The 24,724-nt window shown below is 42.5% G+C and overlaps 3 protein-coding genes across 4 annotated transcripts in view; 1 reads left to right on the top strand and 2 right to left on the bottom strand.

Annotated features, from left to right (window-relative positions):
• Positions 1-12,286, bottom strand: part of LOC119016335 — a 28,540-nt gene extending 16,254 nt beyond the window's left edge. Inside the window, exons 1-5 of the mRNA XM_037092106.1 lie at positions 12,112-12,286; positions 11,289-11,642; positions 11,090-11,200; positions 10,569-10,895; positions 7,552-7,878 (exon numbers count right to left, since the gene is read on the bottom strand). Coding sequence (XP_036948001.1) covers positions 7,552-7,878; positions 10,569-10,895; positions 11,090-11,200; positions 11,289-11,642; positions 12,112-12,148 — 1,156 coding nt within the window. The 5' untranslated portion in view covers positions 12,149-12,286. The remainder of the gene's footprint in view (positions 1-7,551; positions 7,879-10,568; positions 10,896-11,089; positions 11,201-11,288; positions 11,643-12,111) is intronic.
• A 2,930-nt stretch (positions 12,287-15,216) lies between these two features.
• LOC119016336 lies at positions 15,217-18,601 on the bottom strand. 2 transcript variants are annotated; one of them, XM_037092108.1, is made up of 6 exons: positions 18,266-18,601; positions 17,227-17,678; positions 16,666-16,769; positions 16,349-16,553; positions 16,296-16,303; positions 15,217-16,115 (listed from the first exon to the last, which is right to left on the bottom strand). In XM_037092108.1, exons 1-6 carry the CDS (start codon positions 18,471-18,473, stop codon positions 16,031-16,033), a joined length of 1,062 nt encoding a protein of 353 aa, XP_036948003.1. In that variant the 5' UTR covers positions 18,474-18,601; the 3' UTR covers positions 15,217-16,030. The 2 variants fall into 2 exon arrangements, with proteins under 2 accessions (XP_036948003.1, XP_036948002.1); XM_037092107.1 differs by having other exon boundaries at positions 15,217-16,553; positions 18,266-18,598.
• Positions 18,602-20,514: 1,913 nt separating this feature from the next.
• Positions 20,515-24,154, top strand: LOC119016340 (transcription factor 7-like). The gene is made up of 8 exons (XM_037092110.1): positions 20,515-20,538; positions 21,025-21,055; positions 21,135-21,223; positions 21,773-21,927; positions 22,437-22,563; positions 22,868-22,975; positions 23,084-23,133; positions 23,361-24,154. Exons 1-8 carry the CDS (start codon positions 20,515-20,517, stop codon positions 23,380-23,382), a joined length of 606 nt encoding a protein of 201 aa, XP_036948005.1. The 3' UTR covers positions 23,383-24,154.
• The last annotated feature ends 570 nt before the right edge of the window (positions 24,155-24,724 follow it).

A 24,724-nucleotide genomic window follows, 5' to 3' on the forward strand; every position in this document is an offset into this window, starting at 1 on the left:
TGTTATTTGGTATTTTACGGTAGTTCCCGCCTCATCAGCACGAGCTGAACAATAAATCTAACGCAGCAAGAGAGGCGGGACTTCAGGCAGAACAGCCAATCATCAGCCGGTCAGTCCCAAAGCAGCAGCAGGAGAGGGAGGAGAGAGGAGGCAGCTGCAGCCAGCAGACACAGAGCGGCCAGAGAAACTCAGATACTGCAGCGAGGCGTTTGTGCAAAACTGCAGATAAACTGCAGAAAAAGTGTTTGTGTTAAAACATCCACATCCTCCTCGGGTGCGACGCTCCTGGCAGTGTGATCAGTCAGCAGCTGCCCAGTGTCAGACCTTCAACTGTCAATCAACCTCTGCTGTCCATTCTTACGCTCCAGACCAAAGAACAAGTGTGATGGAACATCCATCTGGGCTACAGTCTGGAAGCTGGACCGGACCAGAACCCCCTGAGCTGAGACACCCAGCAGGAAGCTGAAAGAGACTTTTTAACTTCAGGGTCTCAGTCTGGTTCTGGTCTCTGGTGGTCTCAGCTGGTCTCAGAGTTCCTCCACTTCAGACTCCAGAGCTTTTACTGAACTTATCAGGTCTTTGTGACATTCTGAGTGTTCTGCTGACAGAGTTTCCTAATTTGGACTTTTCCAAAATCCCACCTCTGTTGTAAGGCACAAACACAGATTCCATACTTTTGTGTTTCTTTGCAGTTTTTCTCCTCCAGTCAGGCCGTGTTAAAATGCCAACAGATACTTTTGGTTTTACATGTTGTAAAAAAACAAGCCGTGACAAATGAGTGATCAGAGAAGCCAACAGGGCTGAGAACACAACTGTTAACCACATTAAAATGATGTTTAAAACAATAAAGCGATCCAGCCTGGCCACAGACAGTGAGTTATGTTCAGAGTGTGTCCAGGTGTTTTGTCTCTCCACACATCACACAACTCCTGAGCCTCCATGAGGTGAAGCAGACGAGTGTGAGAGGCAGCGTGAGGCTCTGCATGGTTCCTGTCTGACCTGCTGTCCTCAGTACTGTTACAGCCTCCACCCACAAATACATATTCCTCATTATTACATTTATCAATCACTTCATTTAAAACATGTAGAGACACCACTCTCTCCACTCCCACAGCCGGAGCAGCAATATTAATAAACACCATCTTTACGTCTTCACACACTGTTCTCACTTTTGATATTAAACTTTTTATTCATTTAAAAGAACATGAGAAGAAAAACAGAACAAAAATACATATTGCGCTTTTGTATACCTGACAAACAGAAAGAAGAGAAAGGCATATATACATTCTTACTTAAAAGTCATTCAAATGGAAACAATTAGGCCACATGGCAGGAAGACACCTCAGCTTTTAAATAATGATATATAAGTAAGATAACAAAGGTATCAATCTGCGGACATATTAATTATAATGTCAGTACACATTTTGTGCAAGTATGAAAAGGCATAAAGAAAAAAAAAAAACATAAGAAAAGAAAACAAATACCAGAAAACAAACCAAAAAAAAAAAAAAAAAAAAAAAAACACAAAAAAAAAACACAAAAACAACTGTGAGTGGAGTCCGAGATTTATTTATTTTTTTATTTTTACCCATTATTTTCCAAGTGATCCCTAATGTAGTTTGTCCAGGTTTTCCATAGACTCTCAAACTTGTCTTTTTCAAGTCTAAGAATGAATGTTAGCTTCTCCATGTCATAAATATCTTGGACCACCTTGATCCAGTCCTTGGCTGAAGGTGGATCTTTTGTCAGCCATCTCCTTGTAATGCTTTCTTACTAGCAAGTAGAAGAATATTATACATGTATTTATTCTCCAACCCTTTTACAGTGTCTGGTCTTGTCCCCAAATATAAGGTCTCAAACTCTAGGGGGATCGCTACTCTCAAGACTTTTCATGATAGTCTTGGTGTCTTGCCATATTTTGAAATTGTAGGGCAGTCCCAGAAGATGTGGAAATGAGTTGCCTTGTTGTTGCCACAGAATCTCCAACATGATGTATTTTGAGAGATCATTTGAGCTGGGGCTATAAAAAATCGAACTGTGTTTTTCCACCCAAATTCTCTCCAAGAGACTGAAGAGGTACTTTTCATTGTTGTACAAATATTTTTCCCATGTCTCGGGTGTATTGTTATACTACTCTCTTTCTTCCATTTCTCCTTCATGTATGCAGTGTCCGCCCCCACTAACTCTTGTAACACCTTGTATATCTTTGATATGTTTCCATGACCAGGGTCCGACCTAAAACTGAGTAGAAAAATCTTCAGAATACCCCATTTGGTTGTTTGCCACTCTTGTCTATTCATTTTTTTCTGTACATAATGCCTAAGTTGTAAAAATTTATAAAAGTCCTGATTGGTTAAACCAAAACAATTTTTAAGGTCTTGGAATTGTCGCAGTGTGCCTCCCTCATAAAGGTCATTGTATTTTGTTAACCCTTTGTCTGCCCACTTTTTGAAACCTGTGTCTAGTGTATTGGTATGAATTCAGATCATATCCTATCCATCTCAAGATCCAATATGGTTCTTTAGCTTTATTTTCCCTAATTATTTTGTGCAAAATATTAGTTGATATCCTTAGCCACGGATTAGTGTCTTTAAGATGACAAACCAGCCCACTGTCCACTATAATTGCTTGTAGCGGTATGCTTGTGCTGCTCGGTAGTAATTGTGGATGTTCGGGAGAGAGAGGCCCCCTTTGTCTTTGACTAGTTGGAGAGTTGAGAAGCGAATTCTTGGCCTCTTCCCCTGCCAAACAAAACGTGATATTAATTTGTCTACTTCCTGGAGTTTTCCCCTTGAATTTCTGCAGGTACATTTTGGAATAGATAGAGTAATCTAGGAAGCACATTCTTTTTTATTGCTTCCACCCTCTGTCCCAACCCTAAGAATGGCACTAGGTCCCATCTAGTCACATCAGATTTAATTTTAGAAATTAGGGGGTCATAGTTTTTTTGATACAATCATGTGTAGATCTTTTGGAATATTCACACCTAGATACCTGATTAGTTTTAATTCCCAGTTAACATCGAATTCCGCTCTAATTTTTTGACTAGGAGAATAATTAAATGTCAAAATTTTGAGATTTATGGGTGTTGAGTTTATATCCTGAGAATAGTCCATATTCCCGCAGGGTCGAGAGTAGTTCTTGAAAAGAAGTGGATGGGTGTCCCAAGTATATCAAAATGTCGTCTGCGAATAGGGCAATTTTGTGCTCTACATGAGCCACTCTGATCCCCCTTATCTTCTCGTTCTGTCTTATCCACTGACTGAGGGGCTCTATAAAAATAGCAAATAAGAGCGGGGAAATAGGGCAGCCCTGTCGACATCCCCTTCCTAGTTTAAAAGAATTTGATAGTCCTCCATTAATCCGTATTCTAGCACATGGTTTGTCGTATATAGTTTGTATTATCTTCACAAATTTTTTATGGAAATGAAATCTTTCTAATGCCTTGTAAAGGAAAGGACCAATTGACTGAGTCGAATGCCTTTTCCGCATCCAACCCCACCAAGACAGCTTCCAAGTTGTATTTATTTATATAGTTAATTATGTGTAATGTCCTCCTTACATTATCCTGTGTTTGCCTTTGTCTGATAAAACCTGTTTGATCTAGCTGTATAATATCTGGGAGTATGTTTTCTAGACGTTTTGCTAAAATTGATGTGAAGATTTTGTAATCCTGATTCAAAAGACTAATAGGGCGGAAATTAGAGCAATCAGTCTTATCTTTTCCTTCTTTTGGAATTACGGTGATAATTGCTTCCTTCCAGGAGGGGGGCATCTCTCCTTTCTCTAAGACCCAGTTGAGTGTTCTCAATAATACTGGGGATAAACAGTCACTAAATGTTTTGTACCAGCCTGAGGTGAACCCATCTGAACCTGGGGACTTATCTGGTTTGAGCCTTGAGATTGCCTTTTGTAGTTCCCCCATGGTCACTTTAGATGTTAAGATTCTATTCTGATCTTCAGTAACTGTTGGTAGGCTGAGTGAAGCAAGCATAGAATCAGGTGATTTATCCCCTTCATGGACCGTCTGGGAGTATAGGTTCTTATAATACTCTTCAAAACAGCTACAAATTTCCTGGAAGTCATGCTTCACTTGTTTGGTTGTTGGGTCTTTAATTTCATGCACAGCTCTCTCTGCTTGTTGTTTTCTTAGTTTGTATGCTAAGTTTTTTGCTGCTTTACTACCCGCTTCGTAGTACCTCTGTTTCAAAAATGTTAATTTCTTCTGAATATCTGTCTCATAGATTTCTTTTATCTGGCTTTTAATTTCACCAATTTTTTTAGTAATATCTAGTTGGGTATCTTTTTTGTGTTGTCTCTCTAGTTTACTCAAGTCCTTTTCTAGATTATGTAATTTTTCCTGCCTGAGTTTCTTTTGTAAGGCCAATTTTGCAATGATTTTCCCTCTTAAAACAGCCTTTCCAGCATCCCATACCATGACTGGAGATACTTCCCCATTGTCATTCTCAGACAGGTACAGCAATATTTCGTGTTTAATTTCTTCCTTCAGTTTTCCTTTGAGTATATTTGAATTAAGTATCCAAGTAGTTCTAGTTTTATTATTTCTTAAATTAATATCCAGATAAACTGGGCTATGGTCCGATAAGTCCATTACTCCAATTTTGCATGTCCTTACAGAACCGATATCTTTATTATACATAAAAAAATAGTCAATCCTAGAGTATGTTTTGTGGGGTGTGGAGTAAAAAGTGTAATCCCTAGTTGTTGGATTGAACTCTCTCCATACATCACAGATACCAATTTCTTTAATCATCTTTCTCATCTTTTTACCCACTGTGGTATTCTGTGACTGAGTTGGTCTGGATACATCCCATTTTGGGTTTAATCTCAAATTGAAGTCACCTCCACAGATTACCATCCCTTGTGCTTTTGTAATCATAAGGTCAAGAACATGCCTATAGAACCCCCACGTTAGAGGTAAGATCGGGCCTAAAAAATCCAGCCCGACCCGACCCAGGCCCGCAGGCATTAAAGCCCGACCCAGCCCGAGCCCGACCAATTAACTTTGATTTGCAGGCCCGAGCCCGAAGCAAACCCGAAATTTCAAGATTACGTTCACGAAATGTCCGCAAAACCGTGCGCAAAGCGTGCTCTTGCTCTGCGCCTCCTGTTTAGTAGTAGTTATATAGCAATTACCTTACAGCGCCGCCTTCTCTGTTTTATCCAAATTATTTATTTACAACAAGTATTCCTTAGTTTAGTATCCACACATCGTTTTAGTATACATTTTTATAAACATATATTTATTTTAAAAAAAGTCAGCGAGAGAGAAGCCCGAGCCCGACCCGACCCGAACGTAATGATTGACATTTTAGGCCCGACCCGACCCGAATTTCGGGCCGGGTCGGGCTCGGGCTCGGGCTCGGGCTAAAGATCTTACCTCTACCCCACGTTGCACCAGGAGGAGCGTAAACATTAAGTAGGGTAATTTCTAGTCCTTCTAATTTACCCATAACCATATTATATCTTCCCTCCTTGTCTGTGATTTCTGATGACTTTTCAAAAATTAATCTTGTAGATATCAGCGTTGCCACCCCTCTTCTGCGTCCCTTCTCGTAGGATGCAGAGAATACCTGATTGAAGCCCTGTCTTTTAAGTTTAATATGTTCAGAATTAGTTAAGTGGGTCTCTTGAAGGAATATTATGTCTACCTTGTCTTTTTTCATTTTGCTTATAATTTTACTTCTTTTAACTGGATTAAGAACGCCTTTCACATTATAAGAAGCCAGTCTAAGTGGTACTTTGGAGCTTTCCATCAAAGATCACGTAGCATCCCTTGTATTACAATCCCCCCTCCACTCGAACTCTGAAAAAACTAAAACATCATAACTAACACAAACAAAACATTCCCCAAAAAATATAAATTTTATAATTTTCACCGTTACCTCACACCAGACTTCCTGCTTTGAGGTCTTGATCATGACCCTGATGGAGCCTAGATCTTCTATTGGCTCTGAGGGGAAGCCTCCACATCTCTGTGAAGGGCCCTCCTTCAAGTGAGTGAAATGTTGCATGTCCATGGAAGGTCAGGTCCTCCTCGATCAGACACGTAATATTCCAAATGTCTTTTGCTCTTGCCCAAGTGTCTCTCATGTTAATGTCCTCTCAGTCCGTGGGATCCGCCGTTGATGTGAAGCTAGTTCAGTTGTGTGCCCGTCTGAAAACCTGGAGTTTCTCCTTGAAGCCGTCCCGCGGCGCCTCAGGCTGCTGCTCCTCTCCTCTCGGGGGTCGGGTTTTATGCCACATCAGGTTCTTAGCTCTGTCTATCCAGCTCGTGGGTGGTTTGTATATCACTACGGGCAGACCTCTTTTCACCATATCTGTAGTAGCCTCCTGCGCTGAGTTGTACGTGCACGTCTCTCCTTCATAAAACACTCTCATCCTGGCTGGGAAGGGGGTCTGAAACCGTATTTTGTTCTCCCTCAGCACTCTTTTAGCCTCAGCATATTCCCGGCGCTTCCTCAGGGTCTCTGGAGCATAGTCATGATCCACATAAACTTTCTTATCTTTGTACAGAAACCCCCTTTTGCGCCATACCTGCTGGAGGATTTCTTCTTTAGTTTTACTGTGGGAGAATTTCACCACTATGGACCTCGGGGGGGAGTCTGCGGGAGGCTTAGGACCAAGTGCGCGGTGCGCGCGCTGGATATTAAGTTCGGCATCGGGAGGCAGCTCCAGCTTTTCCTTCAGCATGTTCTCCACAAATGTTAACATAGATGCTGAGTCGTTCTCCGACCCCTCCTCGATGCCATGAATTCTTATATTATCCCGTCTTGCTCGTCCCTCGTGGTCCGTTAGCTTGTCTTCTAATTTAGCATGTTGCTTCAGTAGCTCCCTGGTAGCCTCCTCCAGCCCCTGCAGTCTTTCCTCTGTCTCTGCAATTCGTGTTTCGGCTTCGTCGATTCTGTTGTTAGTTGCCTTAATATCACCTCGTATGTCACGGAGGGTGTCTGCGTTTTCACGCCGGAAATCTCGTAGTTCTTGCAGTATCGTTTGCAGGTTAGCCATATTTGCGTCCACCTGTAGTTCCTCAGCATCAGGGTAGCTATCCGTGTTACCTTCGACTGGCTCTTTCTCGTCCACTCGGGTTTTTTTAATCTCTGAAATATGTCTCCTGGTTTTTCTGGACATATTAAAGACGTTCCTTAAATTTTATCTGTCTTTGTTTAGAGACACTTTGAGTAAATACAGCGTTTTTCCAACTGATCGAGGAGCTCTGTTTTTCTAATGCCTACCTCATGGTTGCTAAACCGGAAGTCCCCTGCTCTCACTTTTAACAGACGGCCTTTAATAACTTCTTCACTTTCTACAGACTGAACAGACTGACAGCTCGTTCCTTCAACTTTCTTCTAGATCAATAAAAACACATTCAGATCAATACTGTCGACTCTGAGTGGAAATCAATCAGCTGATTGATGTCAGTCTGACCTCTGACCTGTATCTACAGTACTGACCTGTATCTACAGTACTGACCTGTATCTACAGTACTGACCTGTATCTACAGTACTGACCTGTATCTACAGTACTGACCTTTGACATTCAGCTCCACTAGTTTCTTCATCCGGTTGCGTCCCTCCCTGTTGTAGACGGTGCAGATGAAGGTCTTACTGTCCCAGTCTGTGGGGTGTTTCAGGATCAGACTGAGGTCTCCATGTTCCAGCAGGTTTCTCTTCATCTCTGTTCGACCTCTGTAATATCTGTCCTGTTCTTCAGGCTGGTCAGAACCGTTTTGATACACATGGAGCTTCCTGTAGTATCTGTCCCTCCACTCCACTTTAGCGTCTTCAGGCAGGTGAACTATGGTTTTGCAGGGCAGCTGGACAGACTCCGCCCCTGAATCCACCTCCACCTGGTGGACTGAGAGGACAACAAACCAGAAGAAGAGAGAAACAGAGAAGATTTGTAATTTCAACAATACTTTATTGAAAATTCAAGACATTATAAAACCAAATTCATAAAACAACACGGTCAATAAATGAAGATTCACGGGATCTGAATCATGTCAGTCACGTCCAAAGAACAGCTGGTCATCAACAACACAACAGAACACATGTTTATAACACCACAGTGGAAAACTTTACACATCTTTCATCATTCTGTAATAATTCAAATCTAGTTTTAAACAAGCTTTCAAAGTTTTTACCAACATGAAAACAGCATCATCATCATCCACAGCCGTCTCTGTTCTGTTTCTTCTGCTCAGACACACGAACATCTTTGTCCTCCACACAATGAAATGAAGAAGCTGCCATTTGTCTTTATTTCTCTGAGAGGACCTGCAGCCCAGAATGAGCTTCTGCTTCCAAAAAAACTCCCCAAATAGTCTGAAAACATGTTCCAACATGACAAACAGAGGCAGCAGTCGACAACACTCCATGAAACAATGAGAAACAGTCTCAGGATGAGACAACATGGACAGACAGGACTCACATCAGAGTTAATGACAGAGACAAACACAACACATGACAGGTGATGTCATAAAGTGGACGATACTAAACTGTTGGTGATGAGAACTCGACCTGTTTGTTTTAATCCTCTTCCACCTACTAGACGACCTTTAACTTCCTCCCAGTTATGAAGAACAAATGAAGGATCACCTAAAAACACTCCTCAGTATTTCAGCCTCCGTCTTCCAGATCAACCCTCCAGACACACTGAGCTTCTTCTCCACTCCACCAACACTGACAGCTTCACTTTGTGACCAACAAGCTTTAAAGTCAACAGGTTGGGGCTGTTTATTAGTGTTGCTCAGGTAACATTAGGGCCATATGGCCTAAAAACTGAAGCTCCCACTTTTTCACATCAAACTCAATTTATGATTTGAATGGATTTTTTTTCTTCTCAAGAACAAACTTCAAATTAATTTCAAAATGATTAAAAACATTGCATTTATTTTAATACTTTTATTTTAAACAGATTTGCCCTGTAAACAGTGCAGCTTCAAACTCACTGGAAAAAAATTAATAAAAGTGCATCCTGTTAAAAAGATTTGTCCATTTGTGATGAAATGCTTCAGTAAACATAAATGTAACTTGTCAGATTACTTTCTATTATAAAAACACACCAGTTTCCATATTGGTGTTCTTAAAGTGTTAACAGTGTACGCTGAAGTCAGAAAAAGAGCGTGTACTGCTGCATGATTCCCCAGACAAAGACTGAGTTGATGGTCCGCTTCTGGAGCTGGCTGATGAAAATGTCGACATGAGGCATAATGCAATGAAATAGCTTCAGGAAGAGGCTGAAAGTATCATCGTCCAGTAGCTGAGAGGAATTTTTTCTCCAGGTCTTCCAGCTGCTCTACACTCTAGCGATGATGTCACGCCCTCTAGCTCACGCAATACACACCCATTACAATATCAGAAGAAGGCCTAAAAATCCTTAAAACTACAACTGTGATGGTTTGGAAACCGTAAGAGATTTTTAAAAACTGAATTCATGCCTAACAGTTCAAGGTCTTCTGACTCTTTCAAAGGTGGAATGGTATCCGTAGCTCAAAGCATGAAGCACAAGAAGAGGTTGAAAGTCGATGAGTTTTGAAGAGGATTTTAAGATTTTCCCATTTACTTTCCATTCAAACTAATCAGACTGCGACCAGATCGCCACCTATTGGCCGATTTGCGCCAAATTTTACACAGAGCCTCATCAGTCCATGGAACACAATTTTGAACATTTACATGGTAATCAGACAGTATTTTGTTTAGATGTGCAAGATTGTCTGCTTTCAACACAATATGCAGTAATTTGTAGTTTTAAATTTCGGCCGTTTTAAGGACTATCAAAATTCTTTTGATAACTTTTTGTCAGGAGGTTCCACAGATGCTTCAAGCAAAGTTTAGTGCAAATTGGTCAAATTGCCTAGGAGGAGTTTGAAAAAGTAGGTTTTGCATTTGTCGCGATTTTGCGAATGGAAAATTAACTCGAAAGTGGGCGTGGTCTACACCAAATAATTCAGCTGCATTGAGGGAACATGTAGATATAAGGTTTAACAATGTGTGACACATTATGTGTGACTTATGGGCCAAAAAAAGACTGAGGAAGAAAGTTTGTGGAAACAAGAAGTCCAGCCCCACAGCTGTCACTGGTTTGTCATCATCCCTTGCTCCATTTATATTCAAGCTGCCTATTCTAAAGTCTCCCATAGTGTAGAAAAAAGGTGTAAAACCAAAAAGAGTGAACAAAGCAGGAAAAAGAAGGAAGAACTGATACAAACTATTAAAGCTGCATTTCTTTGTTCTCAGTGATGAAAAGATTTGTTGTTTCTTTCAGCTCGTTCCTTCAACTTTCTTCTGGATCAATTAAAAACATATTCAGATCAATGCTGTCAACTCTGACTGGAAATCAATCTCAAGCTGATTGGTGTCAGTCTGACCTCTGACCTGTATCTGCAGTACTGACCTGTATCTACAGCACTGACCTGTATCTACAGTACTGACCTGTATCTACAGCACTGACCTGTATCTACAGCACTGACCTGTATCTACAGTACTGACCTGTATCTACAGCACTGACCTGTATCTACAGTACTGACCTGTATCTACAGCACTGACCTTTGACCTGCAGCACGACTTGTTTCTTCATCAGTTTGTGTCCCTCCCTGTTGTAGACGGTGCAGATGAAGGTGTCTCTGTCTCTGTCTGTGGGGTGTTTCAGGGTCAGACTGAGGTCTCCAGGTTCCAGCAGGTTTCTCTTCATCTCTGTTCGACCTCTGTAATCACTGTCCTGTTCTTCAGGCTGGTCAGAACCGTTCTGATACACATGGACCTTCCAGTCTTCTCCATCCCTCCACTCAACTTTAGCGTCTTTAGGCAGGCGAACTATAGTTTTGCAGGGCAGCTGGACAGACTCCGCCCCCTCCTCCACCTCCACCTGGTAGACTGAGAGACAACAAACCACAACATCAGCTGAACAGACAGCAGCAGGAACTGTGATGGTAACATGACTTCACTGTCTCATCCTTCTCTTATAGTCCCAGACCTCACTGTTGACAGTCTGTCTCAACAGTCAGGGAGCTACCAGAGTAAAGATGCTGCCCAGGTGCATGATGGGTAGTGTAGTAGCAGTGACATACCTGACATGAAATACTGTCTAAAATGTACTAAAAGAGCTGCAGAAACAATAAGTCCAAGAATCAGGAGAACCAGGAGAACCAGGAGAGCTTTGGCCCAGGATGGGAATCGTTCTGTGGGAACCAGAAACATAAAGAACATGACCTCTGACCTCTGACCTCTGATCTGCATCTACAGGAGGTTTTAGGGTTAGTTGCTGACCTTTGACCTGCAGCTGTACGTCCCTCACTCTCCGTTCTTTGTGTTTCCCCCTACTGAACCACCTGACGGTGCAGGTGTAGGAGCCGCTGTCAGAGAGGTGGAGTTTTGTCAGATTGAGGCTGAGGTCTCCAGTTTCCAGAGCGTCAGTCTTCATGGATGTTCGGCTGCTGTAAAGCTGGTTTTGGTCTTTAAGTTCGTCACCTTCCTGCTGACGCTGGTGGACGGTTGAAGGATTGAGATCGTAGCGGCTCCACACCACTGAGGGCTCGTCCAGTTCAAAAGTCAGGAAGTCACAGGGCAGCAGGACAAACGGGTCTCCCTCATACACCTCCACAGCTGAGGCATGCTGGGAAACTGTGAGGTGACACAGACAGAGAGGGTCAATGACAGCAGCCTTATTTCATGTCATGAGTGAATGTGGTCCTCTGCAGTGTGTGCAGCCTGTAAACTGTGCTGCTACAGCTCAACTCAGACTCTGTGTGAATGAAGGCCAACATTTCCATCCACATGTGACGCTGCTGTCAGCAAAGCATCATTATTACGTCTGTGAACAGAAGCCATCAGAATGTGAGCGAGCTGCAGGGATCTAATCCTGAAGAACAGAAGTGAGGACAGTGTGACTGTACAGTCTTCTACATTCATCAGGGTTTAAAGACACAGTGAACATCTGCTGCCTTTAATCTGTTCTTCATGTGTTTCTGTGAAGAAAACATGGTCCTGCAGCTGAAACACACTGATGAAGTGAAGATGACACAGATCCACATTAAAGACATGACGTTGGACTGAGGTGACGATCAGATCAGAGGGAGGAAGGTTATCTTACCGTGCACGAGGATCACAAACACCACAAACATCTTCATCTTCTTGGGGTCCAGTTTGTGTGAGCATGAAGCAGCTTCAGACTGACGGACAGGAAGCTGAACCTTCAGTCCTGCTGATTCTCTGTACAAGAACCAAACGTCTTCATCAATCTGCAGAGTGTTGTGGAATTTCAGCTGGCTTGACTGTTTAGATGAGATGAAGAAGACTCAGAGACCCCGATGACTTAACGTTGAGATAGTTTATAGAACATGATCATGGAGGAGCAACACAACATCACGTCTGTGACGAGTTCCAGCAACCTGAACTTGGCACTTCCACGACAGTAAACCAGCCACATTATAATCCTTTAGCACTGAGCACTCCCATCTTCTGTATGAGAAGGTGACAGACAGGAAGCTTCACCAACAGGAAGTGTTTTCATTAACACATTATAAACAGCCAGAACTGAATGAGGAACTTGATTTTGCTGCTTTCTGTCAACACTGAGCTGCTCTGTGTGAATCTTTTGTGTAAGTGTTGTTGATGTTGTTGCTGCCATCTGCTGGAGCTTTTGTGAACTACACCCTCTGTAGATCACAAATCAGCATCAGGCGGAAGATTCCTGTTGATGGGTCACAACTATAAAAGAGCTTTTTGTTCCATGAGATCTGTTTGACTCCCTGATGAAGACTTAAAGATAAACACTTCAGAGTCTTTAGTCTTTAAGGTTTAACATGTCCAATAGAATTTGTTAATAGTTTAACAAAGTTTTCCTGTGATTTTTATGTCTACATGTGTCATGAAGCGCTCACAGTTCTTAATGTTTTGTTCAGTTTGGACCTGAGCAGAAGAACCTGACGTCTCTGTGGTGTGATCGAACATGACACACCTTCAGTATCAAACTAATAAATGAGTTTCAATGGATCATTTGTGTGAACTTTGTCCCGTACAGCCGCTGCAACAGGCCATAAAACTGAGGACAGCGTTACTACACAGTCTTCTACACTCAACACAAATATCAACACAACACTAAACACACTTTTCTCGAGTTGAACTCAAAGATTTAAGACTTTTTATGCACACAAGAATGATTTCTCTCAGCAGCAGTTTGTTAAAATGTGTGTCAGTGAGCTCGTCTTCTCTGCCAACATAATCCACCCACCTGACAGGTGTGGCATTAAACAGCAGGGTTACTACACAGGTGCTCTTTGGACTGGTCACAATAAAACATCAGTCTGAAATGTTCAGTCTGATCCCCTTCAGTCACCAGGAACAGCTCTGCTGGACATTCCTGCAGCCAACATGTCTCTTTCATTGTGTTGTGAGATGAAACATCTTGAGTGACCTTTGATTGTGAGCAGTCTAAACAACACCTGTGCAATAAATCCTGCATTTATATTTGTACTGAGTGTTTAAAGACACAGTGAACATCTGCTGCCTTTAATCTGTTCTTCATGTGTTTCTGTGAAGAAAACATGGTCCTGCAGCTGAAACACACTGATGAAGTGAAGATGACACAGATCCACATTAAAGACGTGACGTTGGACCGAGGTGACGATCAGATCAGAGGGAGGAAGGTTATCTTACCGTGCACGAGGATCACAAACACCACAAACATCTTCATCTTCCTGTCACAGCTACAACAAGCACAAAGTCTCTTTACTGAGCTTCACTTCAGAAACACATGGAGGACATCAGTTCACAGCCAGTCGTCACTCTGCTGCTGCTGACCGTCCACTGACTCCAGGACTGAACTGGACTTTCACTTTCACTTTGAGCTGTTTCCAGTAAATCACATGTTAGACGCTGCTTCCTGTGACGCCCACAGCTGTGGTTCACTGTGTTTCTGTCCTCGTCTCTTGTCTTAGTTCTTTATTTCTGGATGTCACCACAGTAACACTAGATAAAGAAGAGTCATGATGGCTGTGCTGACTGTTCTGCAGGTGTCTCAGGTGTCTCTATAAAAAAGCAGCTTCTCTCAGAAACATGGCCACTGCAGAGAGTGTTAGCCTGCTAGCCTTAGCATTAGCTCAGTCTCATCAGCACTGCTGCTGTATCCAGCAACATGGACAGGTGTGTGAGAAGGTTTGACACGCAGCACTCTGCAGGTCGCAGGTGACTAGAGAGCCTGCAGTGATACAGTCAGTGCTGTATGGACTCTAGCAGCCTAGTTAATGTGGTCAGTCAGAGATGTAGTGCAGAAAACCAGACTGATAGCTGAGTTTGTAACACTGAGACTGTCACCTTCCCTCACCACTCTCTCACTGAATCATCCTCTAAATGTGTAAATCACAATAATCTCATGTTGATCTCCTCTGTCAGTGGGGAAATGTCTCAGCAAACAGCATCTGTCAAATTACTGCCAAAGTAAATATACTAAAGTATATTCAGCACTCAGATTATTTGTTTCAAAATAAGAGTTGTTTTAAATCCGACTGTTGATCCAATAAATGGCTTTAAAAAGTGCTGATTCAGCTGTAATCTGTAAAGTAACTAGTAACTAAAACAGTATTTTCAACAAATGTAGTGGAGTAAAAAGTACATGTTTGCAGAAATGGAAATACTCAAGTAAAGTACAAATACCTCAGAAGTGTATTTAGTGCAGTTGTGAAAACTAAACCTGGGCAGAGCTCATGTCGCCCTCTGGTGGTTGTTTACAGGAACATCAGTGATGAAATCTGAGTGTCTGACAGGAATGTTAGAAGTCAAAATAATCACAAACTACTTTATAATAAAGTGCTCAGTGTTCACTTTGAAAAGTTTCTCAGAGTTTTAAAGTTTTTAAAGAATGATTTTCCTCGCTGGCTTCAGATGAACTGACGACCTGTTAGAGGCTCAAACTGATCAAACATCACAGAATAACAGAAGAAGTAAATATGAATTAATCTCATATTTGCTTTAAAGAGGCTTCAGTGTTTGTTTCTGTTGCAGCTTTATTGATCTATCAGTTATGATCCGTTGATCATATCGTGTCCTGGACTGCAAACATGAGACAAAACCATCACACAGTGCAGAACCACCAGAACAGATTCCAGGAACAAGTCCAGTTATTTTAAGCAGAAATGCTCAGAATTTAATAAACAACAGCTGAAGTCAATTGTTTACAGTACAACTGTGACTATGAGGCCTCAAACACTCCACTTCAGTCTGTGAGGTCCCGGAGTTGAAGTCTCCTGAGTCCACAGAACCTTTTCTGGTCCAGTTGTTTCCAATGAGCAGAATGTGGAGGAATGCGGTCCAGTTCATTCAGCTCTGGACCGACCGGCACCGCCTGGAGCCAACGCTGCTGATCCCCCCTCAGTGTTTGTGACCACAGTCAGCAGCAACCACAAACCCTGCAGACGTACGATTTGACGCCCGTGTGGATTTTCATGTGCACGGTGAGGTTGCTCATGCCGTTGAAGCGCAGGCTGCAGTCTGAGCACTGGTACGGTCTCTCCCCGGCGTGGACGATCATGTGTCTGTTCAGAGCTCCTTTAGATGACAGGCCCTTGCCACACTCGGTGCAGGTGATTGTCACCTTGGTGTGTGTCCTCAGGTGAACCTTCAGCTCACCTCTCGTGTAGAACATTTTGCAGCAAACGTCACAGAGAAACGCTTTGTCTCACTCCGAGTGAATTTTCTCGTGCATTTTCAGTTTTGCAGAAGTTCTAAAACGCTTCCCACAAACCTGACAGCAGAAATATTTCATCCCCACGTGCAACAGCTCGGGACAGCGCTCGGAAGTCGGCGCAGCAGTAGGGCTTCTCTCCGGTGTGGCTGCTGCTGTGGATCCTCAGCTGCAAAGCAAGGACTGATCACAGACGCCACATTTGTGCGGTTTCTCGTCCACATGTTGCCACAGGTGATTTCTCAAACCAGTCCAGCATGTGTATGTTTTATAGCACATTTCACATTTGTACGGTCGCTCTCCGGTGTGTAGCGCAGCATGGCTACGTCGACTAGCAGCAGTGAGGAAAGACTTTCCACAGATCACAGCTGTGTGTCTTCAGGTGAGCTTGAAGATGACTTCTCAGCTCGTCTGCAGACTCTGAACGTTCTCCACACGCTCCACAAAGCCTCTCCGGATCGTCAGCGTGAGTCCAGGCGTGTTTGATCAACATGTTCTTTGACCCGTGCAGAGTCTGGCAGACTTTACAGGACAGAGCAGCATCGCTGTTTTCACTCGACGCCTCCTTCTGTTTCCATCTCTTAGTTTGGTCCTCACTCAGCTCCTTGTCCTTCTTATCCGGCTTCCATTCATCATCTCTGTCGTCGTCTTCCACCACCTCCTCATCATCATCATCTCCATGATCTCCTTCGCTCTCAGCAGCAGCGTGGGCAGAAGAAGAGCCACCAGAGTCCTGTGATGCTCCACGTTGTTGCCCGTCTTTCTCCACCTTCACATGTTGCTGCTGTCTTGAGTTGCCGGACTGATGAGCCGCTTTGTTGCTCTCCACGTTTTCAACAGGACTGTGGTCGGAACTGAAGGTAGAAAACAGACAGTGTCATTATTTAAATGAAACTTCATGTTTACTGAAGATTGTTAACATCCAGCTCCTGAAGACATCGTCCTCTCTGTCTGGTCTTGTCCCACCTCACATGAGATCTGTTATCATCTCGACATCTATCGGCGGTGTTTTCATCTGTTTTCTCTGGAGGAGGAAGTTGTTCTGGGCTGGTCGGGGGCGTCTTTGCTCTCTGCAAGAAATGACAACTGTTAAATTGCTACTATACTTTTATTTTGTTGGTTGGTTGTTTTTTTGGTGGCTGGTTACCAATTACAGAACAACTACAGAACAGACTTCCACCATTCTTGGATGGAGGACGGGTCTCGGCCCAGAACAGACCAGATTAATTTTTAGTGTGGATCTTGAAAAAAAGGGGGCAGAACTTTTTCCCACTTCAACATTGCAAGATTTGTTGATTTCTAATGTACTAATGCATGTAGATGAAAAACCAAACGTCAGGTGTTCAGGTGTCTGGTATCTACCAGTGAGTTCAGACTGTTGTTAAGCAGTTTTGTGAGGTTTCAGATTCAGAGTGAATCGGAACGATCAGAGCTTGATACTGGATCAGGCTTGATTGAATTAAAGAGGTCTGTTGGGTCTTGGCAGAAGTGTTCTGTCCAGGATGATACATGAATAACTTGATGTACCTTATCTCTGATATACAGCGCTGATCTTCCTTTCCCTGTGGATCTGATGGACCGCTGGATCTCCTCTGGTGTCAGCTTCAGTTTCCTGTTGGAGCCGACTGTGAAGACGTCAAACCCTCCAGTTAGCTGAGGGAAGGTGGACCTCAGCAGGTCCAGGATGACTCCTGCAGGCGGCAGTTCTTGTACTGGACATACGTGTTGGTTGCTCTTCGTCCTCGGGGAGTTCCTGTCCTCCAGCCTCCTCTTCCTCACACACAGGTTCCTCTGGATCAGAGATGAAGGTTTCAGTCGTTCACAGTCAGCAGTTTTTGTGTAATCGTGTTGACATTGGAAGATGTTTGAAGCATCATGAAGCAGAAAATGTAAAAGTGGATTTAAAGACGCACTGGGCTCAGATTTGTGCTCCTCAGTTCCTCCTCCAGCTGTCAGCTCACAGACAGGAAACTCCTCATCTGGATCAGAACCAGAAACAAGACAGGAGGTTCAATTAAAACTAGATAATCACACCAGCATTCTGTTTTAATGAATATGACTTTATGTGTTGTTCTATTAACATGACTGTGTAAAACAAATTAAGTTAGCTCAAAGTAACTCCAGTAAAGTACAACAAAGATGTACTCAGCTTCTGTATTTAGTTACCTTTCACCTTTGTCGTGTGGCTCAGAGTATCTGTTCACGTAACTGTTAAGTTTAAAAATGATTAAATCAGATTAAAAGAGTTTAAACTCAGCAGAAAGCTGGTTGAGATTTTCATGGTGTTAAATCAGCAGATTTTTGAATGGAGTTTGGTGCACAGTGTCATTTACCCAACAACTAGTGAAAAAAATATTGGTTGTAATTTTTTGGAGTCTCCAACAAAGAAAAGTATTGATGCATTAATGTGTTTGTTACTTTTATGTTGTGTAACACGGAGCTCGTTTTAATGACTTCATATAAAAATCTCAGGTGAGTCATCATGGTTTAACTTCCATCAGCAGACAGCTGGTTCAGATGTCCGTGGTGTTAAATCAGCAGATTTTTGAATGGAGACTGGTCGCACCTATCCTGAGCACAGTGACCTGCAGCTGCCTCCTCTGCCGGTCGATCACCTGCCTCAGACCCGACGCCTCCTCCTCGAACCCGGCCACAGTTCTGTCCACCACCGCGAGGATCTCCCGCGCGGCGGTGCTCAGTTTGTCCGCCACGAGCCCTCTGAGGAGCTCCGTGCGCTCCGCCGAGGACGCGAACATCACGTCAACTGTCGCCATTTTCTCAGGAGTGAAAGTCTCGAGACACAAACTTCATGACTCCCCCTGGTGGTCCCGAGTCCGCGCTCTAATGATGTCCGACTGGAAACATCGAGATGGAGGTTCCGCTGTGGCGGCTCTGCCGTCTGTGTGTACATGTCTATGGTTTCTTCTACCGCTTTTACACCAACAGTACCGGGTCTACACGGGTTTGTAAACATGGGTCAACCCGCTAAAAATCGCGTGTTGGCCCGTCTGTGATCAATAAATCACATCATTACGAAAGTAATATCAATAAAATAGAATCTAATTTCACATTAAGAATTGATAAAAAAAAAAAAAAAAAAAAACACAGAAAAAAATAATAAACAGGATGAGGAATATAAAAATAAATATTGAAAAGTTCTTGAGGCATTTAAATGCTCATCATCTTCGTGGCTCTCTGATTGGCTGTTTTCATTTCATGTTTGAGCTGCTGAATATATTTACTCACAGCAGCTTCACTTCATTGATCGTTTAAATCTCCCAGCCCATCCTCAGGATCGATCCAGATCCAACAGGAGTCCAGAGTGTTCAGAGTCAGAGGACCAGGAAGCCTGAGCTCCATCAGAGCCACCGCAAAACACATTTCATCAGAAACTGAACGTTTGATTCAGAAACATCTCACATTGCTAATGTAAATCAAGTAAGACACTCCAGGATTTACATTTAGCAATTTTTCTTTAATTTTCAGCCACATCACAGCTTCTTATTTCCTTTCTACACTAGACACGGCTTCCCCGTCTCCCCATGTTTCCCCGGTCTTCCCTCCTTTAAGCACTCTGACCTTTGACCTCGTCTGCTCGTCCCCTTCTCCTCCTCAGGCTTCATGTCAGAGGCTTCATGTCCCTGTGGATGTTCAAGCACAGCTGTCAGAAATATTTGAATCACAGCGGGGAGAATATTAAGCCGTGACTTTTGGTTTATTCTCCATGTTTTGCAATTTAAAAGTAAAATCTGAAATTGGCTTTTTGTGCTTTTAGATCTTTGCATGGAAATAGTTGCTTATCAAACATATCAGAACAAACACAAAATACTGGTATGAGATAAAATATTAGTTAAATTATTCATTTAAAAAGAAAAGGACTTTCTATTCAAACTGACATTATTACATTTTAGGCATTTAGTAGCTTCCATGTGTGTCATCTTCATGACAAATGGGAGCATCTGAACTGAAATTAATTCTGTGTTATTTACTTTAAGTTTCACTGAAATTTGTGTTTAATCTGGGACTTTATTTCCCTCTGAGAACAACATGTTTACTCGCTGATGGAACAAAGTTTGTATTATTACCTCATTCATAGTGTAAAGATTAAAATTTTGAGGTTGAATATCTTCTAGAAAACTACAGACTGCTTCTTTAAATGGATAAATATAAACATCAGTTTATTTTTGGATGATATTTTATTCTATTAACCAAAATGTGCAAAGCAACTAGAGTTTGACTTAAAGTGAGTAAGTAAAGTATTTTTGTACTTTAATAACTGTTTTAGTTAAAATTAAATCAAATCAGATTCAAACTGTCTGAGACATTTTACTGCTTGAAGATGAAAATAATACAATAATACAGTATAATAAATACTTTTACTTCATTTAACAATCTGAATTCTTCCTCGACTGTATGACATTTTGTTCACTTTGTGTTTCTGTTATTTTTTCTTTGAATGAAACAGAAACATGTGTTTTTAATTTAAACTTAAAAACTTATAACATGAATAAAAGTGAAGCAGTGAAAGAACCTGAGGGTTAGTGTGTGTGTGTGGGTGTGTGTGTGTGTGTGTGTGTGTGTGGGTGTGTGTGTGCGTGTGTGTGTGGGTGTGTGTGCGTGTGTGTGTGTGTGTGTGTGTGTGTGTGTGTGTGTGTGTGTGGTGGGGGTGTTATAAACATCAGTCTGACTCTGATCTGACAGTCAGCTGCATCTTCACTCGTCTCCTCTTTAACTTCATGTTATAATACAATATAATTTACTATAATTTAATATTTTTAATCACTAAATCTAGTTTTCACTGACTGGAGTGAGCAGATGGAGCAGATGAACATCAGAGAGGTGAGAATTAATTATTATTATTAAGGAAAGTCTTTGTGTGAATGAATATTTGATCATTGATATTATCTTATTTCATTTTAATTAATCAAAAAACTTTGAAACAATGTCAAGAAAAGTGTTTTATATATATATATTTTCTATTTGTATTTGTAACGTACGTACATGTTTATTATTAAATAAATTTGATGGATTTATAGTCGTGATGTTAATTTATATACACTTTAGATTATATCAATCAAATGTATCAAACTATTTAATCTTAAATACATTATTATTAATAAATCAATATATATTATAGTTTATGTTATGATGATTAATTTGACTTTTACTTCCTCCTGTTTCATTTTTAAAGCCCTTTAAGCTAAATTTAGAGCATGAAATAGATTTATTTATTAAATGTTACAATGTGAGTTCTATCTCATTTATTTCAGTCATTGATTGCTGATCAGTTCTGTGTCTGTGCCTGAAGTATTGATCTTGTTTCAGGAGATGAGTCAGAGCTCCGGAGCTTCCTGTGGTGAGTGACATCACACACGATGACGTGTGAACGTCCTGCAGGTCCGACACTCACGGTGTTTGTCTGCGTCACGTTTCAGGTAAACCTCAGGTGTTCGACTGGTGTCCAGCTCAGCTGCAGCACCTGGATGTGACCAGCAGGGGGCGACACACTCCGACTGCTGCTGCTGTGAGTGTGTCTGTGTGTGTGTCCGTGTGTGTGTGTGTGTCCGTGTGTGTGTGTGTGTCCGTGTGTGTGTCTGAACTCTGCCCTGAAGACAATATGTTCCCCTTCTGACACAATCAGTGTTAACTGGACCCAGAGAGTGTGTGGGTCCATACCCGCCAGCTGTGTGTGTGTGTGTGTGTGTGTGTGTGTGCGTGTGTGTGTGTGTGTGCGTGTGTGTGTGTGTGTGTGTGTGTGTGTTTTCATCCAACCCTGCGAGGAAACAGATGCTGCTGTCTCCTCCTGTTACATCTGTTATATCATTATGTTCTGATACTACTTTTATTATTATTATTATTATTATTATTATTATTATAACAAAGGTACCGTTAAGTCATACTCCGGTAACAGTAAACATGTGGTGTTAAAATATCACCTCTCTGATATTAAACGTACTGAAGTATCAACAGTAAATCACACATATATTAGGTTGTTTTTTTTTAAACGTGTCATTGATGATTAATGTGAAAGTACGAGGTGACGTCAGGTGTTTACGTCTCTGTCTCTCTGCAGTCGTCCGTCCATCCTCTCCTCCCTCTGCTCCTCTACAGCGACACACACTTCCCCCTGTCATCCCCCTACAGCCAGCCAATCAGGGCGCCCGCTGCTGGACGGGACCACGCCCCCTCCGAGACACACCCATGTTACCACGGCAACGGTGTCACCAGGTGAGTCACAGTAAATCTTCCAAAAAACAGCAGTGAAGTTCTCTCTGGCTTCTGTTGGTGCAGTTTTCTCTTTTCTCCTCCTCCTCCTCCTTCTTCTTCTTCTCCTCCTCCTCTCTCTCTCTCTCTCTCTCTCCCCTCCTCCTGCTCCTCTGCTCCTCCTCCTCTCTCTCTCTGCTCCTCCTCTCCTGCTCCTCCCCTCCTCCTCCTCCCTCTCTCTCTCTCTCTCTCTCTGCTCCTCCTCTCCTGCTCCTCTCCTCCTCCTCCTCTCTCTCTCTCTCTCTCTCTCTCTGCTCCTCCTCTCCTGCTCCTCTCCTCCTCCTCCTCCCTCTCTCTCTCTCTCTCTCTCTGCTCCTCCTCTCCTGCTCCTCTCCTCCTCCTCCTCTCTCTCTCTCTCTCTCTCTCTGCTCCTCCTCTTCTGCTCCTCTCCTACTCCTCCTCCTCTCTCTCTCTCTCTGCTCCTCCTCTTCTGCCCCTCTCCTACTCCTCCTCCTCCTCCTCCTCCTCCTCAGCGGCCGGCAGCAGGTGAAGAAGCCTCTGAACGCTTTCATGCTCTACATGAAGGAGACGAGACACAAAGTGCTGCAGGAGGGACGAGAGAGGGAGAGCGCCGCCATCAACCGCATCCTGGGACGCAGGGTGAGGGAGCGAGCTGATGTCACTGTGATGTCACTGTGACGTCACTGTGATGTCACTGTGGCGTGGCAGCTACAGATATATCAAAAATAAGTGCTGAGGTGGAAAAACAAACATAAAACTAGATTGTTTCCATATTTAGGGCTTTAAAAACTGTGGAGGGCATATAGGCTCAATTTAATGATGAGTTCTGTGTTTTGGACTGAACATGTGACTGAAGTGGATCCAGAGGGCGGTTCTTGTTGGAGTGTGAAGTTCTGCCGACACATCTGGAATCTTGACGTGTGTGTGTGTGTGTGTGTTTCAGTGGCACGCTCTGTCGCACTCAGAACAGTCCAAATACTACGAGCTGGCCCAGAAGGAGAGGCTGCTTCACATGCAGCTCTACCCCGGCTGGTCCGCCAGGGACAACTACGTACGTACTGCTCATGTGTACTGTGTGTACATACTGTGTGTACATACTGTGTGTACTTTGTGCTGTGTGTTTGAGACAGCCTCACTTTCTTCTTCTCTTACTTTGCAGGGGAAGAGGAAGAGGAAGAGGAGCCAGCAGCACACAGGAAGTAGCCCCAGGTCAGCTAACAGAATACAAAATAAAAGTACTTTGAAATCAGATATTTTTGTAATCAAGTTAATATTCTAACACTGTATATTTACTTTTACTCGAGTACGTGTTTTTAGGTTCCTCTAGTTCTACTGTGCTGATGTGCTGTGACACTTTCCCATCATGCACCACTCTGACCTCTGACTTGAAGTGTCCCTGAAATGATCTGGTGTGGTTTTTTTTTTCTTTCCTGCAGCTGGACTCTGAGTGCTGCATGAGAGCCCTGAAGAGACAACATTACACACACACACACACACACACACACACACACACACACACACACACACACACACACAGTGATGAAACTGTAGTTTGGTGTAAATCTTTCTTTCTTGTTTCACTTTTGTATTAAATTAATATTTTTTTGTGTCCAACTCATTAGGAGACGTTGTGGAAAACATGTTTGTTGCTCATTAAAGAAAAATGTATATTTCTGTGTGTTAAATGTGAATAAAAGAAGACAAACCGGCTTCGACTTCCATTCACTGTGTCCCACTGAACGCAACATCTTGCTAGCAGCTCTGTGTGGCTCTGCTTGGAGCAAAATGCTAATGTTAGCATGCAATCATGCTAAAAATGTCCATATTCACCTTGTTAGTTTAGCGTGTTAGCATGCTGACATTTGTTAATTAGCAGTATATGATTGAACTGATGATGGTGCAGCAACAAAGTGGAACATTTCTGTGCACAATATTATGCCAATCCATTTTCGCCATTAGCTTAGCCAGCAGCACATCAATCATCACCAGCTCTAGACTGAAAAATAAAGCTTTTATTATCAAAGCAAACATGTAATCTGTTTAACCACATACAGTAACATATTAATACAAGTAACTGGAGCTTTGTGGAACAATGATTATCTGATGGGTTCACTCATTGATTTTACATCATGGTAAAGAACGACATACATTAAGAAGACAACAGAAAAACAAACCTGTGAGCTCAGTGTCTCAATACTTTACACAATCTGACTTGAAAATATAACTTAAACAATCAAATACAGAAACAACAATACTCATTAAATACACCCGTCAACTGTCACACTGATGACAAATGAAGTTAGCACCTGGAATGTTACGTCACGTAGCTAGCTGCCCTGAAAAAGACACATTGGTCAACACCTCGTCTTGGATCTGCTGCACGTGGCGAGAGATCCAGACTAGCAGAGATCCAGACTAGCAAGAGATCCAGACTAGCAAGAGATCCAGACTAGCAAGAGATCCAGACTAGAGGTCAACTGATACAGCTTGTTGTTTTTTTTAGGGCAGACACAGATAGTGACACCACTCATTAGCTAGTAGCTGGCTAGCTTACAAACCAAACACTCAGAATTAAAGATCGCCACATGTAAACAGTGTGATTTGGTCTGTTTTGACAGGTAGCACACAGATCAAAAACGCCTGTTTATCATTAGCTAGCATGTGGCTAATTGAAACCAATTCAGTTCCACGAGCAACCGCTCTCATACGGATGAAGACTCGACTGTTGTTAGCACCAAGCCCCCCAAGGAAGGCAGAACTGGCCCAAAAAGACTTTTCCAATAAGCTTCCACTGGGAAAT

The sequence above is a fragment of the Acanthopagrus latus genome, unplaced genomic scaffold, assembly GCF_904848185.1.
Source record: "Acanthopagrus latus isolate v.2019 unplaced genomic scaffold, fAcaLat1.1, whole genome shotgun sequence".
Taxonomy (NCBI): Eukaryota; Metazoa; Chordata; class Actinopteri; order Spariformes; family Sparidae; genus Acanthopagrus; species Acanthopagrus latus.